Raw genomic sequence first — 23,442 nt, 5'->3', positions numbered from 1 at the left:
TCGTATTGAGGAGACTGTCCCCGGACAAATTATGTTCCCGGAAATGTCCCCGGAAAGATGGTTGGAGCCCCGTGCATGTTAGATGTGTTCTTGGGAAGTTGATAGATTTATCTGTTTTAGACACTGATTAGTTTTATAGAGCTACAGCAGCGGTTCCGCTTCCCCTGGATACTACACCGCTGGCGCTCACAGCGCAACTGAAGCTAAAAGCTTTGGACCCCTCTCTATATAGATTGTGAGGTGCTGCATGTGATTGCTAGCCCCGCTTTGCAAGGGCTTAAAGGTGCAAGATAAGTTATCATTGGTTGTTAGTGTTTAGTCAATAGTGGAAGTATGTTATATATGTGCAGGCGCAATGGAATCGAGAGGCTGAGCCCTTGTTAGGTAGGTCTAGTATGTTAAATTGTAATGTTTAGAAGTATGTCACCTTCCTAAGATTTTGATTGGTCAAAAACTACAAAGTAGGGGTATCTTCTAATGATTGATTTTACTAGTGGCCTATTGTGAGGCATTATTACTAAAGCGTGTAAAAGAGATGTGTATCTTTGGCATTGAGTAATGCGTGTGTGTTAAAAACCGAAAGGGTACTGCATTGCTTGTAGTGGTATGTTATATAGGAATTCTAGTTTTATATCAAAGAATAAGATTATCAAGAAATAACTTTTTTTATGTAGGTGTTTGAGCTGGTCTTATACAGGCTGGGAATCCTCAACCTCGATTAATGGATCACGCTGCTTGGACTGGTGATAGAATATAGGGAAGCAATGTGGGAAATTTTACTAGGCTTTTTTTTTTTTTTTTTTGAGGGGAACAAAGCAGGGATTAAACACATAAGCAGGATTTGACATGGCCGGTTAGTTTTGCAAGTGATGATTAGGGGCAAAATATAATTTACTGTAAGGGGTTTAAAACAAAAAATGTCCCCGGATTTAATTTTAAAAATCTGGTCACCTTATCATAAGTGGTATCAGGGCAAGTCCTGGGCCTGGTAAAACTGTCCTGGGGGGATGATCACAGCTGGGGGGCACACTGATTAATTTGTTCACAGCTGCAATAACCAAAGGGACATAAAAAAGATTAAAGATCTTTTACTAAAAAAAAATAAAGCTAATAAACTTCTCACTGTCACAATCTATTTTTCTTTTTTTAAAACCAACCAAAAAAGCAGTCAGTTACAGTGTATTACTTTGTTAAATGTAAATGATTTAGCCCTTTTATTAAACAATTATTTCTAAAGAATTGCATTGTTTACACTTTGTATTTACACAAAATTAAGGGAAGGCAAATAGTGTAAAATGAAACCAATGCAAACAGGAACCCTGGACTTTTAGGGTCAATAAAGTTGGACAGTGAAGCAGACAGCTACTCCTGAGCGTGCAAGAAGGTGAGAAAGATTTTGTCTATAGCAAATGTTGAGTGTATTTTCAGACTTTTAATGAAACAAAAGAACCTATTATAGCAACATGTTGTTAAGTTGCATTGCCCTCTTTGTCTTTATATTCATCTTTATTTTCTCCTCTGTGTATTTTCTCTCTCTCTCGGTGTGCATATTCCTCTCTAACTGCACATCTGATGTCATTCTAGAGTATTTAAAGAGTTATCAGAGTTTATTAGAATATAGCAGATTTTCATTTAAATGTCTATTAAAAACACCTTTTCTTTTTACAGGAAACCACCTAGCCCCTCTTTCCTTATGTTCTTCTTTTAATACTTTTGTATCACTGTGTACTGTTTTCTCTTTTTTTAAAGGGATATTAAACTCTACATTGGTCTTTCATGATTCAGGCAGAATATGCAAACTTTAAACAACTTACCAATTTACTACTATGATCTCATTTGCTTTGTTCTCTTGCTATCCTTTCAAAAAGTACCCAGGTAGGCTCAGGAGTAGTGAAACCACTGAAAAATGGGTGCACATAAATTACTATTGTGGTTGGCTTACCTGATGTGTCCAGCTAGCTCCCAGTAGTGCACAACTGCTCCTTTAACACAAGATACCAAGTGAAAGAAGCAAATAGAAGTAAATTGGAAAGTTGTTTAAAATTATTTGTTCTTGTATGAATCGTGAAAGAAAAATGTGGGGTTTCACCTCCCTTTCACTCTATAGATCTCTTTTTAACTCTATGGATCTCTCTTAATTTATCTCATAATTATATCCCCTTTTCACTCCCTTCACCCCTCTCAGGTATCACAGAGTTCTCTCTCACACACACTCTCAGCACTCTCAGGTATCACAGAATTCCCTCTCACACACACCATCAGCACTCTCAGGTATCACAGAATTCCCTCTCACACACACTCTCAGCACTCTCAGGTATCACAGAATTCTCTCTCACACACACTCTCAGCACTCTCAGGTATCACAGAATTCTCTCTCACACACACTCTCAGCACTCTCAGGTATCACAGAATTCCCTCTCACACACACTCTCAGCACTCTCAGGTATCACAGAATTCCCTCTCACACACACTCTCAGCACTCTCAGGTATCACAGAATTCTCTCTCACACACACTCTCAGCACTCTCAGGTATCACAGAATTCCCTCTCACACACACCATCAGCACTCTCAGGTATCACAGAATTCCCTCTCACACACACTCTCAGCACTCTCAGGTATCACAGAATTCCCTCTCACACACACTCTCAGCACTCTCAGGTATCACAGAATTCCCTCTCACACACACTCTCAGCACTCTCAGGTATCACAGAATTCCCTCTCACACACACTCTCAGCACTCTCAGGTATCACAGAATTCCCTCTCACACACACTCTCAGCACTCTCAGGTATCACAGAATTCTCTCTCACACACACTCTCAGCACTCTCAGGTATCACAGAATTCTCTCTCTCACACACTCTCAGCACTCTCAGGTATCACAGAATTCCCTCTCACACACACTCTCAGCACTCTCAGGTATCACAGAATTCTCTCTCACACACACACTCAGCACCACTCTCAGGTATCACAGAATTCTCTCTCACACACACACTCTCAGCACTCTCAGGTATCAGAGTTCTCTCTCTCACACACACACTCAGCACCACTCTCAGGTATCACAGAATTCTCTGTCTCACACACACTCTCAGCACTCTCAGGTATCACAGAATTATCTCACTCTCTCACACACACTCTCAGCACCACTCTCAGGTATCACAGAGTTCTCTCTCACACACACATTCAGCACCCCTCTCAGGTATCACAGAATTCTCTGTCTCACACACACTCTCAGCACTCTCAGGTATCACAGAATTATCTCACTCTCTCACACACACTCTCAGCACCACTCTCAGGTATCACAGAATTGTCTCTCTCACACACTCTCAGCATTCCTCTCAGGTATCACAGAATTCTCTGTCTCACACACTCTCAGCACTCTCAGGTATCATAGAATTATCTCACTCTCTCACACACACTCTCAGCACCACTCTCAGGTATCACAGAATTGTCTCTCACACACACTCTCAGCACCACTCTCAGGTATCACAGAATTGTCTCTCACACACACTCTCAGCACCACTCTCAGGTATCACAGAATTGTCTCTCACACACACTCACAGCACCACTCCCAGGTATCACAGAATTCTCTCTCAAACACACTCTCAGCACCACTCTCAGGTATCACAGAATTGTCTCTCACACACACTCACAGCACCACTCCCAGGTATCACAGAATTCTCTCTCAAACACATACACACTCAGCACCACTCTCAGGTATCACAGAATTGTCTCTCACACACACACTCAGCACCACTCTCAGATATCACAGAATTCTCTCTCTCACACACACACTCTCAGCGCCACTCTCAGGTATCACAGAAGTCTCTCTCTCTTTCCTACATAATGCTCTTACATGTTACACCAGTATTTTTTTTCCTGTATCTTTACTTTCCTACAAGCCTGGCACCCTGAGTGTCAGTAAACCCTTTGATTGTCATCCTTGCTACAATGTTGTTTCCATTCTCACACATTTTGCTGTTTCCCCTCATTTTTAAAATTGAGATCATTTTTCCAGCAATGCTAATCAAACCAATTCTATTATTTAATGGTGCAAATTCAGTTTTATTTAGTAAATCTGCACTATAAAATAGCATAAGGTAAGAACTTTAACCCCTTAAAACTGCTTAGTTTTTTTTTTTCTTTTTAAAGATGCTAATATTTTTTATTTTTGTAAAGTCACTACACATTATTTTGGGGGCAATTGAGGGACATTATAAAAATATATATTTATATTTTCTGCCATTGCTGAGCTACTTACACCCTATGTTGCACTTAGGTTCTGTGCCGTCTCTGAAGGCATCAGAATGAGGCTCCCAAGCAATGCAAACGTGAGCTCGCATTCGCATTGCTGACAACTTGTAATACCAGTGCACATTAGCGTACGTTGCTATTACTGAGTGGAGCACAAATATCACTTATAAACTGGCCCTTAGATTGAAGACAGATCTTTTGTATTCTGTGATTTTTGATGGATACATAATTATAATTACAAAGTATATTCTTGCCGATTCTTCTTTTTATTTATAGATTCTACTTGTTCTCTCTTTATAGACATCTTCATCAATGGGTTACTACAGTGCTTATTTTTCACTCATTCTAATAAATTCTGTTTTTGGAATTGCATTATCTTGTTTTTGTGAACGTTATCCATGGGCTCAGTGGTCTGCCTGCTCTAAAACCTGCAACCATGGCACTCAAAGCCGATCACGGTAAGTGATTTTGCCTGGCCTCTGTTGATAGCCACACAATTTATGTGTGTGTATAATACATTTATCTATCAATCAATCTATCTATCATCTATCTATTATATTTGTCATTAATACATTTATATATCAATCAATCTATCATCTATCTATTATATTTCTCATTAATACATTTAATTAAAGTGACAGTAAAATCAAAATTAAAACTTTCATGATTCATGTAATTTTAAAAGTATTTATTTCACTTTTATTTAACTTGCTTTGTTCTTCTGGTATAATTTGCTGAAAAGCATACCTACGTAGGCTCAGAAGTAGTAATGCACTATTGGGAACTAGATTGGTGACTGCACATATACGTCTCTTTTCAGATATTTTCAGCTAGTTCCAAGTAGTGCATTGCTGCTTCTGCAACAAAGGACACAATGAGAATAAAGCAAATTTGAGGAATAAAGTAAATGGGAAATATTTTTAAAATTGTATGCTCTATTGGAATAATGAATGTAATGTGTGGGTTTCATGTCCCTATGAGCACTAACTACATAGTTACAAAATAAATAAGAGAACAGCAAATTCGACACTAGGGAGTGCATTGACTATACTCAATCATGGAAGTGTTAAATAATTTATGTCATTTCATACACATATAGCTGCAAACTTTGCAACTGCCCAGCATGCTGTGGGTTTGTCACAGGTTAGGAGGTCTGACCCACTTCCCACCTGCAGCCTCTTGCTGTCCCAGTTTAAAGGACCAGTCAACACAGTAGATTTGCATAATCAACAAATGCAAGATAACAAGACAATGCAATAGCACTTAGTCTAAACTTCAAATGAGTAGTAGATTTTCTTTCTGACAATTTTAGAAGTTATGTGTCTTTCCACTCCCCCCCTGTACCATGTGACAGCCATCAGCCAATCACAAATGCATACACGTACCATGTGACAGCCATCAGCCATTCACAAATGCATACACACTTATTCTTGCACATGCTCAGTAGGAGGCTGTGACTCAAAACATTTAAATATAAAAAGACTGTGCACATTTAGTTAATAGAAGTAAATTTGAAAGTTGTTTAAAATGGCATGCTCTATATGAATAATGAAAGTTTAATTTTGATTGAGTGTCCCAGCATTAGTGTCCCAGCAATAGCTTCTCCCACCTGAGTGGCCCACACACCAACCAACCAACCACGCTCACAGCCCCTATCCATACATGCCGAGAGGCCCATTGCTCACAAGCTCTTTAGCCTGTGCATCCCAGAAAGCCTCAAGGAAATTATGTGAGGCATTTAAATGTCCACACATTAGTTGCAAATAGCTTGAAAAAAATATCTTATATAAAATAAAATATATTTTAATATAAAGCCCAGTTTCCTGTTATTAGCATTGGGAGGTGCTTCACACATGTAAGCTGTATATATCTTAACTTATATTTCTTCTTATTATGAAGATACTACGCGTATGGCTCTCTTTTATGTGTGCTTTTGTCTAAACAGAGTGATAATAAAAAAGGAAATCACCCAGTAAAAATTTTCTGTTTAAAAACGTTATATTTTTATGTATAATTTATTCATAAGCTACTTTTGCATAATATAGGTGCTGGTGAAAATTGACAAAAATAAATTAAAATCTTCTAATCTTCAAATACTAGAGCGAGATTAAATATGCGGCGTCGGCCCGCAAAAGTCGGCGATGTCAGTTTTTAGTTGAAGTGAACGATCACATATACGGCACAGCATACAAATGCGGCGCGTATATTATTATTATTATTATTATTATCATTTATTTGTATAGCGCCGCCAAATTCCGTATATTTACTCCCATAAACTAACACAGAACCAGTATCGCAAATCGGTATCACATATTCAGCGCAAGCACTTAAGCGGCGAAAATGGAGAAATTTAACTCCATTTTCAACTTCGCCACACATAGACAGGTGCAGCAAGCCTTGCGCTGAATATGTATGCACCGTAAATCCCTGAAAGTATTAACTAACACCTAACACATGCACAATATGTGCCTGTCAACTGAAATCCCCCCCACAGCAATAACTAATAAAATCTATTAACCCCTAATCCGCCAACCCCCACTTCGCAAAGTACCTAAAAAAGTAATTAACCCCTAATATGCCATCCCCCACAACTTAATAAACCTAATTAAACTATTAACCCCTAAATCGCCATCCCCCCACAACACAAAGAACTAATGTAATCACTAAGCCCCCTAAACTAACACCCCCTAACTTAACCCTAATTGCATAAAATAAAAAAAACACTAAATTAAAATTAAAATGAAAAATCCTAACATTAAAAAAGTCTAATATTACCAAAAATAAGTCTAAAATTACAGAGAAAAAATAAACGAAATTATCAAAATAAAAATGTAAACCTAATCTAATGCCCCTAGAAAAATAAAAAAGCCCCCAAAATAAAAAAACACCCCCTAATCTAACACTAAACTACCAATAGCCCTTAAAAGGGCATTTTGTAGGGCATCACCCTAAAGTGATCAGCTCTTTTACCTCAAAAATACAAATTAACCCCTAACAGTAAACCCCCCAACTCACCAAACCCCCCAAAATAAAAAAAAAACTAACACTAAAAAAACCTTAGCTACCCATTGCCCCTAAAGGGGCCTTTGTATGGGCAAATCAGCCCCTTGGCTTATTGGCTGTTCAAATCAGCCAATAGGATTTCAGTAGCTCTCATCCTATTGGCTGATTTGAAAATATAAAACGGGTACCTTGCATTCAAGCTTCAGTGTGCGGCGACGATCGCATGAAGAGGATCCTCCACACCGGTCCAGCTCCGCGGCCGTCGTTAGTGCTCCACGGCCACCTCCGCTCCATGCCACCTTTACTCTGGATGAAGATAGAAGAGATCCCCACGCTGGATGAAGATGTCCCCACCTGGAAGAAGACCTTCACTGCCGGACTTCAGGAATGGTAAGTACCTATTTCGGGGTTAGAGTTAGGTTTTTGTTTTGTTTTTAAGGGCAATGCCCATACAAATGCCCCTTTGGGGCAATGGGTAGGTTAGGTTTTTTTAGTGTTAGGTTTTTTATTTTGGGGGGTTTGTGGGTTTACTGTTAGGGGTTCATTTGTATTTTTTAGGTAAAAGAGCTGATCGCTTTAGGGCCCTTTTAAGGGCTTTTGGTAGTTTAGTGTTAGATTAGGGGGAGTTTTTATTTTGGGGGTGCTTTTTATTTTTATTAGATTAGGTTTACATTTTTTATTTTTTCTGTAATTTTAGACTTTTATTTTTGGTTATATTAAACTTTTATTTTAATTGAATCTTAGTTTTTTTTGTTTTTTTTTAAAGATTTTTATTTAAAAATTTTAATTTTAACTTAGTATTTTTTATTTTATATAATTAGGGTTAACTTAGGGGGTGTTAGGTTAGGGGGTTTAGTGAATAGATTAGTTCTTTGCGTTGTGGGGGGATGGTGGTTTAGGGGTTAATTAGGTTTATTGCATTGTGGGGGGATGGCAGTTTAGGGGTTGATACATTTATTAGGTTTATTGCATTGTGGGGGGTTGGCGGATTAGGGATTATTAATTTAATTACGTTTATTGCGTTGTGGGGGGTTGGCGGATTAGGGGTTATTAATTTACTTTGGTTTATTGCATTATGGGGAGATGGTGAATTAGGGGTTATTAGTTTACTTAGGTTAATTGCTTTGTGGGGGGATGGTTAATAGTTTACTTAGGTATATTGCATTGTGGAGTATGGCGGTTTAGGGGTTAATCACTATTAGTTGCGATATGGGGGGATGACGGATATAGGGGTTTTGACATGTCGGTTTCATTTTGGGAGGCGGGTTAGACTTTTATGGGCGATATAAAATTTTTTTGTTTTTTACTTATGCGCCGGCAGTTAATAAACTGCTGTAACTCACTGGTGACTCCAGAAATCTGTATTTGCACACATTTCTGAACATCGCCAGTTTATCTGACTTACTGCAGTTTATGATCTGACGGCGCCATATATGTGATTCACCCAATGTGCGAGGTGAACTTATGGGCGATGCAGGTTTCAGCAGTTGCACAGAATCCTGTGCCGCATATGTAATCTCACCCCTAGTTTTTATGGAAAACCAAAGGTACAGAATCCTAGATTTTGGTATTTTGAGAACTGAATAAAAGTGGAAACATAAAATTTCAGTCTGAAACATTTAGGAAAAAAATATTCACATGCTCTTGATTTATTTTATTTCTAATCCTTATGGTGACTTTCTGCTGCATTAGGTAGGTTTTTAACTAAAGTTGTTTTCTAAAAGTCTTTGGTCTGCAGAAAAACAAGATATGATGTCAGTGGGTAACTGAAGAAAACACTGGACATTTTACAATGCAAACAGTTTAAAAGATTAAAAACAGCTTCAGCACAGGGGGTACAATGCATATATAAGTTTTACTCCATACTATATACATTTAAAGGCCCACTCAATGCAGTAGAATTGCACAATAAAAAGACAATGATTTAACACCTACTCTGAATTTTAAATAAGAAGTAGATTTTTTTTGACAAATTTATTTTATCTCCCATTTTCCGGCCCCTGTATCATGTGACAGACATCAGCCAATCACAGACTTTTATACGTATACCTAGTGAACTTGTGACATACTCAGTAGGAGCAAAAACATGTGGATATAAAGAGTTTGCAAAATTTGATAATGGAAGTAAATTAGAAAGTGTCTTAAAACTGCATGTTCTAGCTGTATCCTACAAGTTTTTTTTAATTAAGTGTCCTTTTAAATAACATTTTTTTTCAGGTATGTAGTTAATGATGATTACTATAGAAAATATTTATGCAACCAAGTTTGCACAACATATGAGTCTCGATCCTGCAATGAAAATTTATGCCCAATAAATTGCCTACTTGGTGATTATGGACCATGGTCTCACTGTGATCCCTGTCTCAAAAAGCAAGTAAGTTGTTAAATTAGAAGTTTATGAATAATCACATTTTTTATTTACATTGGTTATTTTCATTTTACAATCAGTCATTTTGCCCCTTTAAAGGGACAGTATACTATAAAATAGTTTTTTTCCTTAATGTCTTTTTAATTACTTTTTTACCAGCTGCAGAGTATAAAATGTATGAGATTTGCTTTATTAAGGCTTATTTGTATATATTAAATAGCTGATTTTTGTTTTGAAGCCACAACCTAATAAAATGGGTTGAGCTTGTTGGTATAATCAGATCTCATTACTTTATAACATTGTATAAATATACCTGCTTCTTTATCTTATATCTGTTCATAAACCAATCACCAATACTTGGAGAGAACAATGTAAAATTAACATTGTATTACCTTATCTCTTCTATAACCCACTGGGAGTGTAATTTCTTCTACTGGCTGTGTTAATACAGCTTGGCCTCGTGGCCAAAAGCTTTCAGGATGGGTGGGGATACCGCAGGCTAAATAAACTAATTCAAATGCCAATATAAGGTTAATGGAAATACTTGTAAACAATGTAATACACTCCAGCAAGTAAAGTGGATCATTGGGAACAAATTAATTTGAAGACATTTTTTGAGTAAACTGTCCCTTTAACTTAAAGGAACATTGTAGGTAGTACTGAAACTGAAATTTATAAAAACTACATCGCATAGCTAAAAAATATTACCAATGTTTTTAATGCCAAGTATTAAAATGTTATGTAACAATGTACTTACTTTCTGTGTCACCATTTTGCTTAACCCATTATTCATCCAGACAAGCATACACCAAATTAAAGGTCCACTAAACACAAATTATACACTACATGATTATTATCCTTCATATATACGAATAATTTCGCAATTAAAACTGCAGCTTTATCTAGTCAAATGAGTATATTGTTTTATGTTTATTCTTTTCACTGATTTCCTAGCTGACCCCAGAACAAAAGAACCCCTGCTAACCAATCAAAAACCAATATTCACATATATCACAAACTCTGTTTGCATATGTGCAGACTGGGGTAGCCTATACTCTTGTATTCCCTTAAGATGGTTTAGCACTGATTCAACTTGGTTACTATTGCAAAGAATGATTTGCCTATCATGATTGTTGATGCAAAACTGATAATCCACCCTTTAAAAGCATGTGACACCATAGAAGCTTAGGGAGGGAGGGAAGGAAATGTTAACAAAAGCTCACATAAATTGCCATTTTATTTCTTTCATGATTCAGATAGAACATATAATTGTAAACAACTTTCCAATTTGCTTCTGTTATCACATTTTCTTTGTTCTCTTGTTATCCATTGTTGAAAAGCAGTATTGTAAGCTCAGTAGTGTACATGTGTCTATGACAACAGTTTTGCAACAATGTTATACAGGAGCACTAGATGGCAGCACTATTTCCTGTCATGTAGTGCACCAGGCATGTGCATACTACCTACCTAGGTATCCTTTCAACAAAGAATAACATGAGAACAAAGCAAATTTGATAATAGAAGTAATTTGGATACTTTTTTTTAAATTGTATTTTTTTAGATATATTTTACAGCAAAAGGCTACAAAATAAAAAATGAATGTATATTGCATTAATGTTTCACTTGCAATAATGAAATATTTTATGCATTGTTGAAGTATAATGGTCCTTTAAACAAATATATTTTATGGCCTAGAGCCATAATATAAGCACTGTGTGTCAACATTCCTTAAAGGGACAGTCAACACAAAAAATATTATTTAAAAAGATAGATAACGCCTTTACTACCCATCCCCAGATTTGCACAACCAACATTGTTATATTAATAAACTTTATAACCTTTAAACCTCTAAATTTCTGCCTGTTTGTGAGCCACTACAGACATTCTCTTATCACATACATTTTTATTAGTTTTTCACAACAGGGAATTGTTTGTTAACATGTGCCATATAGATAACATTGTGCTCACGCCCATGGGTTGTGGATGACACTGCACTAATTGGCTTAAAAGCAAGTCAATAGATAGTAAATACGTCATGTGATCAGGGGCTGTCAGAAGATGCTTAGATACAAGGTAATCACAGAGGTAAAAAGTATATTAATATAACCATGTTTTCTGTGCAAAACTGGGGAATGGTTAATAAAGGGATTGTCTGTCTTTTTAACCCCTTGAGTGCTAACAACGGCTCTGAGCCGTCACAGAGTTTCCCACTCTGGTGCTAACAATGGCTCAGAGCTGTCGCTAGCACTCTCCCACATTGAGGGAGATCTGAGGGCTCCCACCTGTGCCTACCCCAGCGATCGTGCCTGAATAGTGACAGGCATCGCCGGGGCTTCACGTTTTGGGCAGTGATGTCACGCACAATGATGTGATGACATCACCGCGCAACTTTATTAACAATTGACAATACAAAGTATAGGGAAAGGGGGCATGCTGCTTAGACGCCTGTATCTCAGGCATCTAAGCAGCTACAGACCCCCAAGACCCACCATTGGAAAGATAATCATCTAACCTTTCCAATTGTGTAATGGGGGTCTGAAAAAATAATATAAAAGTAAAAAAAAAAAAAAAAAAAAAAACTTCAATCACCTTAGCACCCAGGTGGGAAAGTGCTTAGCACACAAAGGGTTAAACAATACATTTTTTTAGCTGACTGTCCCTTTAAGCACAAACAATAGTGCTTATATTTTTGCATTCACATTACTTGTCCAAAAAAAAAAAAAAAATGTAATACTCGAGCAATAATCTACAGTGTGCTTAATCTCTCATACAATAGTCTTCTATAGGGGACAACAATGGTGAGACAAGGAGATGGTCTAGGAAGGAAGCTCTTTATCTTGTTCTGTGCTATATTATTAATAATGATTAATGCAGCTCATAAAAAAGAGCTAACGTATACATCTGTATGGGTCATTGTGGTCCAGTGCAACACTCAACTCACTGCAAGCACCATGAGGAGACTGATAGGCTCTCTGTGTTGTCCATTAAAATTACAGGGTTTGCTAAAATAGTTCCAGCCTTATGAAGATGCTCTGGTTAAACTTTGTAACTATCCACTTGTAATACCACATTGTGCGTTATCCTTCGTGCTTGGTTGCACAAAAGCTAATGCACCATACACAATTTATTTCTTTCCACTAGAACTGCTGATTGGTTAAGCAGCTATTTACGCTTGGGACCCGCAGAGCACTGCTGGGTCTTTACGTATGTGTTTAACACCTTTGCGGGGGTTAAATACATAGCATTAAGCGTCACTAGTGTTAAGCTGGCATGATCTAATGGATGGATCACGTAAATTTAACACTATAATGGTCTTTTAAGAAAAAAACATATGCATGTTTAGTATCTATGCGCTCAGGAGACATGGGCCACTTAATTAAAGGAACAGTTAACACTTTGAGATTTTAATATAGAATGTTTAGTTATGAGTAATACAACAACTTTGCATTTTATTTTCATTATTTATTTTACCCCTTTTCATGTAATGTAAGAAGTAGAATTCGCAAGGCTGACCCTACTATATATCTATCGCTAATGGGAGAAAATACTATATCACAAATAAACATAAAATCATTTTTCAGTGAAAACTTAAAGGGACAAGAAACACATTTATTTTTTTATTTCTTGATTCAGATAGAGAGTACAATTTTAAAAAAAAAAGTTTCCAGTTTACTTCTATAATCAAATTTGTTAAATTATTTTTGAAGAGCTATCTAGATAGGTTGTGTGGACATGCCTGAAACACTACATGACAGGACAATTTGCTGCCATCTAGTGCTTTTGTTAAAATATTACATTGTTGCAAAACTGCTTTAAACACATGTACACTCCTGGGCTTAAATCCCTATTTTCAACAAAGGATAACAACAAAACAAAAAAAATGTGATAATAGAAGTAAATTGGAAAGTTTTTTACAATTGTATGAGCAATCATGAAAGAAAAATTTGGAGTTTTACGTCCCTTTAAAGAATAACTATTCTTAAAGTGGATTCATGCACAGATATTTCTATGAATGAATATTTATTCTAAATGTTTGTTTGTCTTAAGGTATATAACATTTATGGGGTTAAATCAAGTTTGTGTAATAGTTTGGTCTTATAAACCAGGTAAATGGGATTTTGTGTTAATTTAAAACTGGCTTGGAGCAGGTCCTAAGGTGGAAACAAAATAAGAACATTTGGGGGCCGGGGCCTTTGTTAGATCCATGTCTGCCCTACCTACATTGCAATGTAGATTATTATTTATTTTGCCCTCTTTTCCATAATTTATCTCTAAGGGAAGTTGTTCATACTGCAGGATCCAGAATTCTGACACTGAAACATTCTACGTTGTACAATTTAATTCTAATTCATTTTCATATTTTTCAGTTCCGTGTTCGAGAAATGGTTCGCCCTTCTCAATATGGGGGTGAGGAATGTGTAGAATCATTGGTTGATTCCAGGATATGTGTTCCTGCAAAGATTTGTAATATTGAGCAAGAAGATTGCGCTGAAAAATTTAAGTGTGACTCAGGTAATTGTATCTGCTTTTTAATCTATAGTATCACCATAGAAGAAAGGTTTGATGATACGTTAAACACAAAACCTACAATTTTTATTTAGTGTTTCAGAAAAAGCATAAATTTGTTAAAAAATTTAAAAGTTAGCACATTTTCTTCATTCTCATGGTATTCTTTATTGAAAAGTGTATGTAAGTAAGAAGTGTGCAAATCTCGAGCATTACATGGCAACAAAAACTGAGCCTACCTTCCTGCTTTTTAACAAAGGATAGCAAAAGAACAAACTAAATTTGATAACAGAAGTAAATTGATTTTATTTTCCAAACGTGTATGCTCTAATTGCATTATGGAAAAAAAGTTTTGGGTTTCACGTCCCTTTATGTTTTGAGTGTGCTTGTATTATTTTTACAATGTTTTTATTTAATCTATTTGTTATATTACTTTATAGTTTGTTCTTCCTTCTTCTTCCTTCCTTAGATTCAATATATGTGTGTGTGTGTGTATATATATATATATATATATATATATATATATATATTTATATATATATGTATATATATATGTATATATATATGTGTGTGTGTGTGTGTGTATATATACAGTATATATATATATAGCAAACACACTCTGTAATCCCGCAGCTCCAGAAAAGGACAAAAAATATATTTTTCTTAAAAAACAAAACTTTATTGGACAAAAGTTTAAAAGCCATGTAATTAGCATGCAAAAACATGCAAAAATACATAATCCATTGCAGGCCTGCAACGAGGTTTAGAACAAAACGCCAAACATGTTTCGGGCCACGTCTTAGCCCTTGTTCACTGGCATAACCAGTATATGTATATATGTGTGTGTGTATATATATAGATGCACAGAAAAGATGTCCAGGCACTCCAATGTATAAAACGTCCAAAAGTTTATTAGTAGAAAGTTGTAAAAACAGGAGGTAAGTGTCAACAGCATAAGACACTTGACTAACAGATATATACAAAAAGCTGCAGAGAAGGTCTGCTGGGTTCCCATGGGGTAGACATGTTTTGTGCCTGTATGCACGAAAGTGAACAAGTGCATACAGGCACGAAACATGTCTGCCGCATGGGAACCCAGCTGACCTTCTCTGCAGCTTTTTGTATATATCTGTTAGTCAAGTGTCCATTGCTGTAGACACTTACCTCCTGTTTTTAAAACTTTCTACTAATAAACTTTTGGATGTTTTATACATTGGAGTGCCTGGACATCTTTTCTGTGCATCTATTCCCTTCTAACGCTGTGGACGATGGCGTAGTCTGTGTGCACTCCAACGATCGGCGAGTGACAACATCCCCACGCTCCTGTGTGCTGACAAACCAGCTGACTTTGGTAAGACAGAGCACGACGCTACATTCAGTGTGTTGGCATGTATATATATACTGTATATATATATTTATATATACTGTATGTGTGTGTGTGTAAATATATATATAATTAATATATATATATGTGTGTGTGTGTATATACAATATAATACATGTATATATATATATATATATATATATATATATATACAGTATATATATATATATATATATATATATATATATATATATATATATATATATATATATATATATATATACAGGGCTCAAAAGATCAAGTCCTAATCTACTAGATAGGACAAAATGTTACTCATCACTTCCAATCCCACCCACACCACACCCATTCACCCATTACTTCACTCCCTCTTTGCATATGTTTAGCCATTGTGAAACATTTTGTAATATTGTTTTTATTTTATACCATAACAAATTAAATAATGCTACATACAGTAATAAATTAAGAAAAATAATTATAGCAGTAAGAAACATCAACTAGAGGTTCTGGAGAAGACAACTGCTGGATAGAAAAAGGAAGTTGCTGAACATAGAGAGTTTTACAATAGAAAAGATACCAATGGCACTCCTGTGATTAACTGGACCTTGTATCCATGATATAGCCTCTGAATTCGGCAAGGAGTAGGCGCTGTGTTTTAATTTAATTGAAACAATTTGAAGGAAAAAGAATACACTTATAGCACTCTGTGGTCACAGTAAATAGATATGTGGTCAGAATAACTCGTCACTAATTAACCATTAAAGATTAACACAAAAAATGGGAGTAGCAAAAATATTAAAACATAACATTTATTGGGGTATATTAAAATAGGAAAAATAATTAAAAACACACTTAGGTACCTAACGTAGTGTATTATCTAAATCAGTTGCAGGGTAATCTGAGGGTACATCAAAGTATCATCCAGTTTGTGTGTTACAAGGTATCTTTTAATGGTACTATCAGTTCATTAGTATCAAATGTGAAGTTATAATATTTAGACTGAGACAATTGTCAGTCTCTTATATTAAGGTCTATTGGTGTGTGTAATACACTGTAAACAATACTCGTATTAACTAACGAGTATATAATAGATACTGCTAGTAAATATATATTATAGGTGGTGCTCATATCAAATACCGAGTTGCAATTAACTGTAGATAATAATTATGAATTATTAATAGTACAAATTATATTATATTAGTTGCCAATACTTCTGCTATGGTTACATTATATATCTGCCTCTGTATCAATATTCAGGCATGTAACTATAAATTAGATTAAAAGTGCCTGGTATCACTCTGCCAGGAGCAGATTATACTGTGAATTAGTTGTTCCGCTGGAATTATGTTAACAGTATTAGAGTCTAGACTACTCGAGTGCTAGTGACTATTGAGTCATACATAGGTTGCCATTGCTTGTACCCTTGGTTACCAGGGCTTATACTTAGATTCCATAGTATACTTAAATCTCTTCCAATATTATGTCATGTAACAGAGCGGTAAATAGGAATGCTTAATAACACTCATTCAAGAGCGGAATTGTAAGATAAACTCTCTGTTCAGCTAAGTATGTTTGAATAATATAAGATCTTGGCTGGTAAGGTGCTAATTGTTGCAAGCATCCGGAGTGTGGAGCAATGGGGCGCAGTTAGGTTGGAGTAGGGATATATACAAGTTTGATACTGATCTATATAAATACTTTTTTTGAACTTTAATATATTGTAATATGTGATTCAGGCTGGCCGCTGCGCAGCACTGCTCCAACTCCGTGAATGCAATGGTAATTGAAGACGAGAAATAAAAGTGTCAACAAATGCTTATTTACAAAGTATTCTCTCTCACTTTTGGTGCATTCTTATCAGGATTGTGTTTTTGACCCTCATAGTCTGACTAAATAATTGAATGTATTTATAGTCATTAATGAGATCACAGGATTTTAGGAGATGTATTATATATTTATTTTTATTATAAATGGTTCTAAACTTGTTCGGATGTTTTTACATTATTTGTGTAATTAGTTTGTCATATATATATATATATATATATGATTTTTGGTTATGCAGGTATAAGCGAGTAGTTCAATTCGAGTCTCATTCCACTCAGCCGCTTGCTACACACAAGTACTCTGTGATACAAGATATATATACTGTGATCTTACATATGTGCTTTTTTAAGTACAAGCATGTGTAGGTTGAGTGGAATCCGATTTCCAGTATTGACTATACGCGCAAGAGAGTAAAAACAGGTGTGCCGAGCTTCAGGTGCACATACGTAACAGGAAGTACTACCTTTTTAAAAGAACCATTTGTCTTACCTTGTTTAGTCCCTGACGAAGTGCCTACGGGCAGGAAAGGCGTAGGACGTTCTTATTCTATCTGCTCTCTCCCGAACTTACATGTACCTATTTTCAACTTGAGACTTTAAATAAAGTCGGCTTTTACTTGCAACATTTGTGGCGGAATTTGTTTTCCTTACAGCAGGTTACCTCATGTGTTTTCCACTGGTAAGGTGCTAATAATGGCTAATCCATGCGTAGGTTGATTCAGCAATCGTGCTGGTAATATTATAAAGTACTGATATTGTATTGGCTAGTGACTGTCAGTCCATGCAGAAATTGCCGTTACTTCTACCATTGATTATCAATGCTTATCCTTAAATTACGTAGTACAATCACAACTATTTTAATGACATAGCATATGACAGAACGTTGGATGGAATATTTATTACCACTCATCCAGGGATTGAATTATGTTGTGAACTATCTGTTCAGCTAAATATGTTGTGAATAATATAAAGTCTTAGCTAGTCAGGTGTTAATGATTACTGATCTGTACGTAAATTTTCCAGCGTTCCTGTTGGTAGTATATTAAAGTGCTGTGTTTGCGTTTAATGACATATCATACAATACACCTCAAGATATTGTGTCATTCAGTGCAGATGTACAAATTAAATATATGGTGTCTAAGTTTAAATTGATACAGAGTAGGGCTGCACGATTAATCGCATATGCGATTTTAAAACCGCGAGAGTTCGCGATTTTTGCTAAATAAAAAAATCCTCAGAAGTGGCTGTAATATTGATTTGTTTGTGATTTCTTGCAAACCAGCTCCATCTAGTGGTTGCTTTTAGCACACATTTGTAAAATGGCTGTTTTTACTTTCACTTTCTGTTTTCATAAGCAGTAGATCAATCTAGAAGTCTAAAAGCAGAGCACATGCAGGAATGAACAGGAGAGAAAACTCACTTACTTATATTTCCCCCTAGGGACGTCTGCATTCTGAAACTTAGGGTATGTAAACATTATGGAACCCATCACACAATCTCCTGCTCCTCTGAGAAATGACTCAAATACATAGCAGATGCAGTTAACCCCACGGCTCCCAAAATGGCCAAAACTGCAGTCCCCTCTGCTACTGGGTTAACTTAACTGCATCTACAATGTTTTTATATATATATATATATATATATATATATATATATATATATCTGTGTGCAACTGTGTATGTGATTGTATATTATATATGTGTGTGTGTGTGTGTATGTATGTGTGTATGTATATATATATATATATATATATATATATATATATAATTGTGTGTGTGTGTGTATGTGGCTTATACTGCTTCATTTGTTAATCATACCACTGTCCACTGTTAGAATGACTGTCCAAGAAAACATGACAATGTTGTGTGTCATAAGACCTAATAACTGGCTAGTGGCTACTATTTAATCACATCACAGGCAGCAAATTTTATTTTAACTATTTTGTGGTTTGTATTTTTATGCTCCAAGAGTATATTGGACATTGAGAAACATGTACATTAAGATTCTGTAGTGTTAAATAAACTTTATAATGCAAAATGAAGGTGTTATAGTCATTTATAAGAAAATCGCGATTAAATCGCAATTGCAGCTTTTTAAAAAAAAAAATCGGGATTTTTTTTGCCCATATCACCCAACCCTAATACAGAGTCAACAGGGAATGATGTATAAACAAAGCGGTACAGGTTGCTCGCTATTCCTTGCAAACCAACAGAAAGTATTGCTACTGGTGATATATTAAGGTACTGATGTTATCTGTAAACAACGTAGTTTTGTTAAATAAACTACCAAACAGTATACCTCCAGTTATTATATCGTTAAATACAAGTGTGCAGGTAAAGTATATAACGTTTTGGATTTAAATCGATATCAAGTAATAAATTAATAGTGTGTAAGCAAAATCGGTACCGGTAACACACTACAATTTGCAAACGAAGTCAAGGATAAACAAATAATATAAGGTATGGACCACATTGATTGTCTAGTTGTACTTTGTGAATATCGTTTACCCAAATAATAGCATTACACTACAGTAAAGTTTGTGGTAGCCTAAGGCTAGCTAAAAACACAGGAGCTCCTAGGACTCCTCACCATTGCCCTAACGTCCCTAAATGGCTTTTTCAAAAGGTAAACGCGCCGCACTGTAGTCGGCTATTTAAGGCAGTTTGTATTACGCCCCCAATAGGCGTGTCAAGAATCAGTAGCCAATCAGACTCTGATTTGTTCATTATTAGTCTTCAGAAGGCAGGACAGCTCTTAAGAGAGTGTTAACTGTTAGTTACCTGGAAGAGAGTAGGTTAACATTTGATTAAATATAAACGGTGAAAAAACCCCATAGACGTTATTAGCAGCTTTTAATATGAAATTAGTGTAAGTTTCATGCTGCCCGTACTAGAAAGTATATGTGTCCCTATCTACAAAAAGCTGTTCTAACTCAGAGATGTTACATACGTCTGTAACTGAATCTTAATATGAGGAATAAATGTCCTTGTTCACAAAAAGCTATCTTATCTCTGTGATGTTACTTCCATCTGTTTCTAGATCGTGACATCTTCTAATTCATCCGCATATAGATAAGACTGGACCAAAGAGTAGTGTCAATTACATATATAAAGGTGCCTGCTGTTGCAAATAATTTATCTAATAACACATTCTTTATCCTACATGGTCACTTAAAAGTTTTAAAAGTAGTCAGGGATACCTAAATTAATTTGTCTTCCCTATAGCAAAAATGGCTGACTTATGTGGATAAGAATTCATTCAGATATAAAGGATATTAACAAAACTGAATATAATTATGGTTGGTGTTTATTGTATTCGTACCTGACAAGATCATATATTAATTCTATACATGGAGCAGTAATAGCAACACTTTTAGATGTAAATAAAGAATATCAATTTAATTTTTTTAAAAACATTTTTTTTTAAATTTTAAACGCAATGACGATATATTAAATAAGATATCATTCCAATGTGTTTATACTACATTGATCCAATGTGACTTAAGTGAGAAATGCTAACTGGAAGTGTCCAAGTTAAAATGTTACTTAAAAGTGCCATAATTACCTATCAGTGTTCGTCTGTGTGAAATAAGTAAAACTTAATACTACATTAGGGTCTTGTAGAATGAAAAAGGTTTTTATTATTAAATAAAAAATAATAATAGATAAGCTTAATACAAAATAATCCATGGTGTTACTAAATAAATGAGAATAAGTGGTGCAAAGTGCTGGGTGGTGTACTGTCATGAAATTTGAGTGAAGTGCAGTGAGTGAGATTAAATGCCAATTCCCTACAGTGATTATTTGAATGACAGTTTTATATAAAACTGATAGTGCATGTTTGTTGGTGATATTAATAAATTATCATATCTGATTAATTTAGTTAAGTGCAGCTATTAATAATAATTATTGAAATTATTGTATATTCATACTCATTTGGAAAAAATTGTCCTCTCTCCTACATCTGGAAATCTGGATAGTGGACATTTTTATGAACAATTAGAGAAATGGAACAAAACTATTTTGTTAATTTAATCCAAAGGGTTTGACCGTATTCAGTAAAAATATCCATTTACTCTCAGCTTTTAACAAAGTCTTTTCTAGATTACCGCCACGTATTCCCAGTTTGACTTTTTGAATTCCGTAGTATTTGAGCTCCGATTGCTTGGAGTTGTGCTTGTTTTAAAAATGACGGGCTACTGATGTTAAAATGTTGCCTGCTTGCAGATCTTTAGCAGCATTTTTAATGTTCCTCAGATGTTCTTGAAGTCTTGTCCTTATTTTTCTTGTCGTCATACCCACATAGACCTTTTCACAATTACATTGTAGAGCATATACGACACCCTCTGTATGACAGTTAATGTGGGAATTTATCTTGTGAATTTTGTGGAAGCGATCAAAGATTTCTTGTTTTTTGAGCATAAAGCTGCAAGTGCTACAAGTGCCCCACTTGAATGAGCCATGTTGGTAGTCTCCTAATGTTTTGGATCCCTCTAGGTGACGGTGACTTGGACTAATGAGATCTTTCAAATTACGGGCTCTTGATATTGATTTAAATCCAAAACGTTATATACTTTACCTGCACACTTGTATTTAACGATATAATAACTGGAGGTATACTGTTTGGTAGTTTATTTAACATAGCTACGTTGTTTACAGATAACATCAGTACCTTAATATATCACCAGTAGCAATACTTTCTGTTGGTTTGCAAGGAATAGTGAGCAACCTGTACCGCTTTGTTTATACATCATTAACTGTTGACTCTGTATCAATTTAAACTTAGACACCATATATTTAATTTGTACATCTGCACTGAATGACACAATATCTTGAGGTGTATTGTATGATATGTCATTAAACGCAAACACAGCACTTTAATATACTACCAATAGGAACGCTGGAAAATTTACGTACAGATCAGTAATCATTAACACCTGACTAGCTAAGACTTTATATTATTCACAACATATTTAGCTGAACAGATAGTTCACAACATAATTCAATCCCTGGATGAGTGGTAATAAATATTCCATCCAACGTTCTGTCATATGCTATGTCATGGAAATAGTTGTGATTGTACTACGTAATTTAAGGATAAGCATTGATAATCAATGGTAGAAGTAACGGCAATTTCTGCATGGACTGACAGTCACTAGCCAATACAATATCAGTACTTTATAATATTACCAGCACGATTGCTGAATCAACCTACGCATGGATTAGCCATTATTAGCACCTTACCAGCCAAGATCTTATATTATTCAAACATACTTAGCTGAACAGAGAGTTTATCTTACAATTCCGCTCTTGAATGAGTGTTATTAAGCATTCCTATTTACCGCTCTGTTACACGACATAATATTGGAAGAGATTTAAGTATACTATGGAATCTAAGTATAAGCCCTGGTAACCAAGGGTACAAGCAATGGCAACCTATGTATGACTCAATAGTCACTCGTACTCGAGTAGTCTAGACTCTAATACTGTTAACATAATTCCAGCGGAACAACTAATTCACAGTATAATCTGCTCCTGGCAGAGTGATACCAGGCACTTTTAATCTAATTTATAGTTACATGCCTGAATATTGATACAGAGGCAGATATATAATGTAACCATAGCAGAAGTATTGGCAACTAATATAATATAATTTGTACTATTAATAATTCATAATTATTATCTACAGTTAATTGCAACTCGGTATTTGATATGAGCACCACCTATAATATATATTTACTAGCAGTATCTATTATATACTCGTTAGTTAATACGAGTATTGTTTACAGTGTATTACACACACCAATAGACCTTAATATAAGAGACTGACAATTGTCTCAGTCTAAATATTATAACTTCACATTTGATACTAATGAACTGATAGTACCATTAAGAGATATCTTGTAACACACAAACTGGATGATACTTTGATGTACCCTCAGATTACCCTGCAACTGATTTAGATAATATACTACGTTAGGTACCTAATTGTGTTTTTAATTATTTTTCCTATTTTAATATACCCCAATAAATGTTATGTTTTAATATTTTTGCTACTCCCATTTTTTTGGTTAATCTTTGATGGTTAATTAGTGATGAGTTATTCTGACCACATATCTATTTACTGTGACCACAGAGTGCTATAAGTGT

The 23,442-nt window shown here is 35.3% G+C and overlaps 1 protein-coding gene across 1 annotated transcript in view; it reads left to right on the top strand.

Moving 5' to 3' along the window:
* Positions 1-1,299: 1,299 nt before the first annotated feature.
* LOC128648518 (complement component C6-like) overlaps positions 1,300-23,442 on the top strand; it is a 195,259-nt gene continuing 173,116 nt past the window's right edge. The window contains 4 exon segments of the mRNA XM_053701238.1: positions 1,300-1,384; positions 4,552-4,709; positions 9,472-9,628; positions 13,990-14,134. Of these exon segments, the coding sequence (XP_053557213.1) occupies positions 4,564-4,709; positions 9,472-9,628; positions 13,990-14,134 (448 nt within the window). The 5' untranslated portion in view covers positions 1,300-1,384; positions 4,552-4,563.

Source organism: Bombina bombina, chromosome 2 (genome assembly GCF_027579735.1).
Source record: "Bombina bombina isolate aBomBom1 chromosome 2, aBomBom1.pri, whole genome shotgun sequence".
In the NCBI taxonomy this organism is placed as follows: Eukaryota; Metazoa; Chordata; class Amphibia; order Anura; family Bombinatoridae; genus Bombina; species Bombina bombina.
Note: the sequence above shows the minus strand (reverse complement) of the source record. Positions and strands in the feature narration are given on the sequence as shown.